Source organism: Rhea pennata, chromosome 25 (assembly GCF_028389875.1).
Source record: "Rhea pennata isolate bPtePen1 chromosome 25, bPtePen1.pri, whole genome shotgun sequence".
Taxonomy (NCBI): Eukaryota; Metazoa; Chordata; class Aves; order Rheiformes; family Rheidae; genus Rhea; species Rhea pennata.
Window position 1 is genome coordinate 1,010,074 of NC_084687.1, and position 8,384 is coordinate 1,018,457.

An 8,384-nucleotide genomic window follows, 5' to 3' on the forward strand; every position below is an offset into this window, starting at 1 on the left:
ATCACCCCCAAGGCCACACAGGAGGTTTGCTCCCAGGTATCTTTTCAAAATAAACAAGATGGGACTGCCTAAAGATTCCTATGTAATGGCAGGGTCTGCTCCACTCACACAGTGTTATGGATTTGCTTCAGCCAAGCTGTTGCATGGATGAAGCTAGCTCTGCAGAGTACCAGGTCCAGGCAAGTGGGTGCCAGACCATTGGCTTTGATGAGCCTGGGGCTCCCTCTACCAGCACAGAGCCAAGAAGAGCATGAACACATCCAGAGAGAGTCCCAAATACCCCTGCACAACAGTCACAGCCAGAGCCACCAGAAAGGCAATTCCTCAAATGCATCCTATAGCCCTGCCTGCCCCTTGCATGTGTCCATAGCAGGTGTACGTGTGTGCCCATGCACAGGCACTTGTGAAATGGCAGGGAATGGGCTGGCACAGCTCTGCAGTCTATGACAGCCACCCACAGGCAAAAATTGACCTACCCCACTATGGAGAACAGAAATATTCAGCCACCTGTGTTGTCCCCACTTCATCTCCACATAGTCTGCCCCTATCTGGGTCATGCTCTCAGCCTCTGCCACACTTTGTCACCTCGTACTTCATCCCCCTTTGGGGCAAGCTGTGCCTATGCTGGACCTGCAAGTGACCAAGCTGGTGTTCAAAATGTGACAAAGGCACCTGTGCAAGCACACATTTTGTACAAGGGCTGGCCTTCCCTCCTGGGCTTCCCTCCTGGGCAGGGCTTCTTGATAATGTTGCTGCATGGCCAGGTGGGCACCTGGGGCAGCTTTATCAGCCCCTTTGCCCTAGTCAGAGCCCCAGGGAAGGGATGCACTGACCCCCAGGACCTGCCAGGAGGCATCTGGCCCTTCCAGGTGTGTTTTCTTGGCAGCGGGAGCTGAACAAACCTGCTGCTGTGAGCAAACAAACACAAGTCAATGAAATGGCAGTGAAGAAAACACCCCGAGAAGCCAATGTGGGTGAAACTCTAGGCACCGGCAGGGCAACAGCTCTGACAATGATTAAACTGGCCAACCCAGATTTCCCGGCAAGGCAGAGCTGGGCTGGGACCCAGTGGTTCATATTATGCAAATCACCTGGATCTGGGAGCATGAACGTTTCAGCCTGGAATTCCCCTCAGGCTGCCAGATCGCATTACCGCCGCGCGCACTATAAAAGACGAGACAAGGGCAGGGCCTGCCCAAAGGCATCAGACTCCAGGCCAGGGCCCCCATGAGTGGTGGTTAGTGGCAGCGCACAGTGCTTTTGGTTCTCCCTTTGCTGTTCTGTGGATTAGCTGCTGCTTCCAGGATTGCCATCACAGAAGGTACCAAAGCTTTTCCGTTCGGTGCCCATTCCCTGACAGGGAGGTTCCCCCCAGCCTGGGATGGCTGCTTTGCTCTCCTTCCTGTGCATCTTTGCTCTTGGCAGGGGATGTAGTTGTTGTTTCTTTCTCACTGCACACCTGTTTGTCATCATAGTCATTAGCCCTTTTGGAGGGCTAGTGAGATAGTGATCCTGAGGGCCCCCTCTCTGCCCCCAAGTTTTGTCAAGTGAACAGCAAGATCTGGCTCCTCAAAGTCGGCCAAACATGGGCTAGATGCCCTCCTGGCCAGAAAGATGCTGGGATGTGTTTTTTGTGGTGAGTTCAAAGGCTTGGACTCCTGATGCGAGAGACCCTCCCAGTGGTGGAGCATGGGCACCACTGGGCTGTGAGGCTGGGGGAGTGCCTGATTACTGAATTTCCCATGATGTATGGCCCCACAGAGGGGCTGTGCAACACCAGTCTTCACAATTAGCAGCAGGGCTGCTTGCTTATTACCTGTTTACATTGGCTCTGAAAGGGGTTGGAGAGGCTAGACCATTAGGGAAGGGACTTTCTTCCAAGTGTGATGATGCTGTGTCCTTTGGCCTGCTCTATCTGAGTCTCCCTGCTCCGGGGAGGAACAGGGAGCTGGCCCACACCAGGCTCTGCGGTGGCAGTGAGTCAGGCTCCAGCCCAGACTGGCTGGGTGCCAGGCATTGGTATTTCTGCAGAGGTGACCTGAAAGGTGACATTAGCTGGAGGGAGGGAAAGCCCAGTCTTGCCCAGGCCTGGTCCCAGGGCTGCTGTGGGTGCTGCGAGGCCAAGCTCTCCTGCTTTGATAGTGCCAAGACTCACTGTGGTCTCTCAGCACAGAGCTGGATGGCGGGATCTTGTGAGATCAGCAACATCTTCTCTAACTACATCAGTGCCATGTACCAGCCAGATGAGGGGCAGACGACTCTGGATATGTTAGGACACCTTGGGGATGATGGCACCCTGGGGCTGAGCCTCCCCACCAGCCAGCCCCTGGCAGAGAGCACAGGTAAGGCAGGATAACGGGGAAGTGTGGTGGGTTGTGCAAGGGACCCAACATGCAGGACAGAAATGAGACAATACCATTGTTTTGGAAGAGCATTTCAAGGTTCTGGTCTCCCTGGGGCAAGTCAATGGCTTGTGTCATGTCTCAGCTTCCCTAGTGGTGTGTTGACTAGATGTTTGCTGGAGGAGATAAAAGATGGCACGTCTGATGTTTCGTGTGCACTGACTGTATGGGGGCAGGGCTGGGGATAGCAAATCATTGTTATCCTCCCACTAACAAATCCCCGGGATGCAGGCTGAATGGGAGCCAGGGAGCAGTTTGGAAGGATGGTCCTAGCACTTGGGATCCCACTCTGCAGGTGTGACCATTGCAGGATGGCCCCAGGGGAGGCATAGGGAACCTAATGAGGAGGACACAGCCAGCAGACCAGGGCAGATCCTAGCATTGGTGGGGCAAACAGCATCTAAACCTGATGGTGAGAAGGGGGTCAGGTCATCCCTGACCTCAGAACCTCTGTGGAGCAGGGCAGTGTGTGGCTGGCAGTCCAGCAGCAGATGTCAGGCATGTGTTAGCCCCACAAACTGTGAAATGCAGAGCCTGCTGTACCCTGCATGATCAGCATGGAGACTGACCCCCATCCAAGCAGCCTATGGCACCCTGCCCTGGTAGCGCTTCCCTGCCCCTGAACCCCACTCTCCATCCTTCGCAGACAAGCCAGAGTGGTTCAGTGAGCTCCCATACTTCTGGACCAAGGTGCAGGTGCTAGAGTGGATCAGCTACCATGTGGAGAAGAACAAGTATGATGCCAGCTCCATCGACTTCTCCTGCTGCAACATGGATGGGCACACGCTCTGCCACTACACAAGGGACCAGATGCGCCTCATCTTCGGGCCTCTCGGGGATGAGCTCTATGACCGCCTGCATGAGATCAGTGAGTGGTCCCAGAGCTCCATCTGTCTTTGGGCTAGTAGGCTCTGAGCATGAGGCTGAGAGCCCCCTGCTAGTCCATGGATCCGCTGCTCTCCTCTGCACTGCATAGGGCTATCTAGTTGGGGAGGCTGCCTTAGGGGAAGCTGGACAGGATGGCATGAGGAAGTGGGAACAGTCTGGAGACCAAACAGGGCTGGGCTCAACTCCCTCTGTATGCCATTCCCCACTGCATCGCTAATCCCAAGCATCCCTTTCTGCAGCCTCCGACGAGCTGAACTGGATCGTTGACTTGCTGGAAAAAGAGGATATGACTTCCCAAGAGACATTCCTGGATACTAGCCATCTGGGTAAGAGAGGTGCCTCGGCCAGGCTTTGTCCCCAGAGACCAGATGTTTCAGGGAGGACTAATCCCTTCTTCTTTACTGTCTCTTCTAGAGCTGGGAAATCCCTGTGCCAAGGACTCCCTGGAGGATATGAAGTTCACAAACCCTTTTCTCTCCACAGACTTCACCTGCTTGCCTGGTGCCATGTCCCCAGGCAGCTCAGATATCTCAGGTCAGTGTTTTGCCTATTGTCTGCGCAGCTGCAAAGTCCCGTTGTTTGCACTGAGCTGGGAGAGTGATGGGATCCTGCCCCAGGGCAGGTTTGGGCCTTGCATCAAGAAGCTGAGCTGCAGAGGCCGGATGAAAATGAGGAGGAAAAGCCAGAGGAAAGCATCTTCAGATGCAAACTGCTGGTGGTATGAGCCCTGTCTTTTTATCTCCCAGGGCCTGTGATGTCCCACAGCCCCAACTCCCAGGACTCCGGTGGAAGTGACCTTGACCTTGACCTTGACCTCGACCCTGCAGAAGCAAAGCTCTTCCCTGATGGTGAGTTGTTCACTTCTTGCCTGAAAACTTATAGAAGAGAGATCTTTCCTGCCATTTCCAGCTTTCTGACTGGCACAGTAACAGTGTAAGGGCCAGGTGGAAAGTATGAGGGCCAGTGCAAGGGCCAGAGTGCAATTCCTCTGACACAGTGATTTAGAGAACAGATTTGAACAGCCATCTCCATACAGGGAAGGAGAGAGAACATCTATTTTCTATGTGCCCTGGACCCCTTTCTCCGCAGCTGGGCATGGCGATGGTGCAAGCTTTGCCTTGCTTTTTTCCAGAGCTAGTGCAGCCAGGGCAGTAGAGAGGTTAGTGGAGCAGTGGAGCTAGTGGAGCAGTAAGGCAGCTGGATTTAGCCAGATTTTCCAGGTCCTGTGAACCATGGGGTCAATCTTGTTCAGGACTGACCTTAGCTGCTTATGAGACAGGGATGCAAGGGAGCTGCAAGGTTTCTGAAGGAACAACATGCTGCCCTATGGATGGAGAGACATGCCACATCTTTCCTCATGGGGAAGGGGATGATGGCTGGAGGGAATGGGGAGACCCTTCTCTCAGGGAGCTTGTTCTCTGGTACCTGTGCCTGCAAAATGAATTCAGCCCGTGATTCCTCACATCACAAGCTCTTCCCTGTGCTCCTGCTCCTGAAGAAAGAGGCTAGAGATATCTCTGCAACTCGGAAGACCCTGAAGAAAGAGTAACATTTACTCTTGTCTATGTGCACAGATGGCTTTGCAGGGGGCAAGAAAGGGGACACCAAACATGGCAAGAGGAAGCGGGGACGGCCTCGAAAACACAGCAAGGAGAGCAGAGACTGCCTGGAGAGCCGGAAAAGCAAGCACTGTATGTGGACTCCAGCCAGGCCCCTCTAGCCAGGAGCTGGGAACCACCTGTCCCCAGTTTGACTCCGTGGGTGGGGAGGTGGGAGGAAGGATGGTGTCCATTAGCCATCCTCCTTGGCAGGGGACTCAGGGGAACCCAATCTACAGGGAAACCCAAGAGCTTCCCCCTACTCAAACAGCCTGTTCTCCTCCAGCCCCAAGAGGTACCCACCTGTGGGAGTTTATCCGAGACATCCTGATCCACCCTGAGCTGAATGAGGGGCTGATGAAGTGGGAAGACCGGCGGGAAGGTGTCTTCAAATTCCTGCGCTCAGAGGCAGTGGCTCAGCTTTGGGGCCAGAAGAAGAAGAATAGCAGCATGACCTACGAGAAGCTTAGCCGAGCCATGCGGTGAGTGCCCTCCCCTATTCCCCTGAGGGTACCTTGTCCATGGGGCTGGATCATACCCACTATAGCTCAGCTCTGCTCTCCTACAGCAGCTCCCAACACATGGTGCTGCATCCAGGGCCCTGATTCCACCTCTGTCCCCTCCAGGTATTACTACAAACGGGAGATCCTGGAACGAGTTGATGGACGACGACTGGTGTACAAATTTGGGAAGAACTCCAGTGGCTGGAAAGAGGAGGAGGTGTTGAACAGGAACAAAGAACTGTAAAGACCTTGGATGAACTGGGGCCCAGCAAGCCCCCCTGGGCTAGCTTTGAATCTGGTTCTTTGGCAGGAAGCTTTGCCCACTGTTGGATCTGGAAGCTGCTGCCTCATGCAGCGTGTGAGACTTTGGCCCCTTGTGTGGGCATACATGTGAGCGCTGGTGACCACCAGCACTGAGATATTTAAAGCTAATATTTTGGCTCCAGTAGGTTATTGTAAACCATTATTTCCCTCAATGGATTTGTACCTCCAACTGGAGTTTCAGTGACTTTGGCTGTTTCAAAGCTTGGACAAAGACAAAGGGAAAGAGAAATCTGGGTGACAGATGGCACTGAAGAGAGAATCCAGCAGGTATCCTGCTGGCACCCACCTCCTGCCTGGGCAGAGAGACAGCACCATGGTCTCGTCTGTGACCAGATAGGACTTGTCCCAGCTATAAAACCTTTCTGAAGTGTCCTCCTTCATTACTGCTCAAGACCTGCTGAAGGTGCCCACTGTTCTATTTTCTCCACGTGGGATGAGTGAGGCCCCTCTGTGCAGCAGGTCCTCAATGAGACTTCAGTCAAGAGCAGACAGAGACAACACAGTTTCATCTGGCTCTGGAAAACCCACAGAAGGAGAGAGGACTCCAGACAGCAGGGCCTGTTCTAGTTTCCAGCCTGGGCACCTGTATCTGGAAACAGGCCTTTTCCCCACAAGCAGCTTCTAATTTATGTAAGACAAAAAATGGCACAGAATGAATGTACAGATCTATTTTTTCATGAATAAGATGTTCCCATGTGACAATATGCATTGTAGGGCACGCACGTGTCTTGTGGCAGGTGGTGATGCTCAGCTGGACTGAAGCAATGTCACAGGGGCACAGACCGGCTCTGTGCCAGCCACGGGGGGGGGGGGGGGGGGGGCTGACAGCCCAGGTAGGCACCCAGCAGGTGCATGTGGTTTCCTCCTTTTGAGTTAGGAACATAAAGGAATAAATTCTTATTTGTTTGGTTTTTGTAACTTATTGTATGTCATTTTGCTTACTTTGTTTTTTTTTGAAGACATGGGATTGACCAGAGGTATGTTACCTGGGATGTCCCATTGCATGAACCCTGTCTGCCACCATCTCTCCTGCCTGGCATTGCCTGATTCTACCCAGTCCTCCTGGCACAAGGTTGCAGGGGGTCCTCCTCAGTGTGAGATTGACAGTTTGCCCCTAGCCTGGTGGGAGTGAGGGGTAGAGATCTTGTCTCAAAGCCAGAATATAAAAGTCACATCATCACTGCAGGGGAATCTTGCATCATCTCCCAGCTCCTGGCCCTCGTGAGGACTTTCCAGAGACTTCTGCCCTACAATTTACCTTTATATGAAAACTTTCTGAGAGAGCCATCTCCAAGCCAGTATTTGGTAAGTCACAAAAGCCTCTAGGTGGGAGGTAAGTTTTCAGATCCCAAAGACCCACATTCTGGGCAGGAAAGACAGAGACTCAGCTCCCTCAACATTTAGATTGCCAGCCTGGCTTCTGGAGTCATGGTCTGAGGGGAAGGCCTCTAGCCCCTCTCTGACCAGTCTCTTCTGAGATATGAAGGGACATAAAGAAGAGACACAGATATTGCAATGATTTTAAGGTGTGTTCACCTTCTAGTATGGTATTTGGAAGCCTCTTTTGGGCCTTAGGTGCCTCTCAAAGGGATGTCAAATGTTTAGGTGGGGGGCACTGCTGAGGCCTGGCAGTTCAGAGAACCCAAACAGTCTTTTCTGAGGGATTGTCTGTTCTTGCTCAGTGTCAATACGAGCTTTCTCCTGCTAGCACAGCCATGGGGAGGCAAGGAAGGAGCCTCAGGGGTGCCATGGACTAGCTGAGAGGGTTTCTATGACCCCACAGGATATGTCTGCGGATAGCAAGAAGGAATATACAGGGTTGGAAACAAAGCAATATATTTGTCTCATGAGCTTGGCCAACAGTGGTCAGTGTATTACTCTTAGTTGGTATGAGTTACCCACTTTTCATTGTGAGTCTTCCCAAAGCCTGGATGAGCATCACAGGGTCTGGTACCCAGCAGAGCTGTCTTCCCCAACGTCTTCCTGGTGTCCAGGGCCTCCTGAATGTTAGCACAGAGGCAATAGCACTGCTCAGCTCCTGTTCACCCTCAAGAATAAAGGCTCTGGGATCCTCCCCCCCCCCCCCCCCCGCTTGGAGCTTGACTGGATCTGAGATGCTCAAATAAAAGCAATGCCACATCCAATGCCACATCCTTTATCAAGGTTACTGTTAGTGCTTGGAGTGACTAAGGAACAGAGTCAGACCGCTACAAAGGAGGTAAAGGTATTTGGGCGGGATTTCCCTGAGCAGAAAGGATACTTTGCAAAGACTCAGAGGTGCCTGTTTGGCAGGACGACACAGATATTGTACTCTGACTGCCCTCTGTTGCTGGAGGAGATGTGGCACTGTTAAAAATTACCCATACCACATCTGGAAGAGTCTGATTGTCTGGAAAAGACGTAAAAATGAGAACTTCAAAGCAAGGTCTCATGTGGACCATCTGTACTGGCTACCCTGGACTGTCCTGGTTGCAGGACCTGATACTGCCCCCACTTTTCCTTGACAAACCTTGAGGGAGAGGCTGATGGGCTTAGAGCAGCCCCATTGCTTAGCTACTGTGCTGTCTGGAAAAGTCCAGGCCTCCTTTTCAAAGTGTATGAGCAGCAAGAGGTGGATATGAGGGCGGGGGAGGGGGGGGGCACAGATCCTGCTCCAAGTCTCCCTTTTT

At 52.8% G+C, this 8,384-nt stretch overlaps 1 protein-coding gene across 1 annotated transcript; it reads left to right on the top strand.

The window, feature by feature from the left end:
- Window positions 1–2,179: 2,179 nt before the first annotated feature.
- On the top strand, window positions 2,180–5,635 carry ELF3 (E74 like ETS transcription factor 3). The gene is made up of 8 exons (XM_062595095.1): window positions 2,180–2,342; window positions 3,049–3,270; window positions 3,530–3,616; window positions 3,705–3,824; window positions 4,037–4,138; window positions 4,865–4,981; window positions 5,175–5,370; window positions 5,515–5,635. The coding sequence occupies exons 1-8, from the start codon at window positions 2,180–2,182 to the stop codon at window positions 5,633–5,635; spliced, it is 1,128 nt and encodes a 375-aa protein (XP_062451079.1).
- Window positions 5,636–8,384: the final 2,749 nt, after the last annotated feature.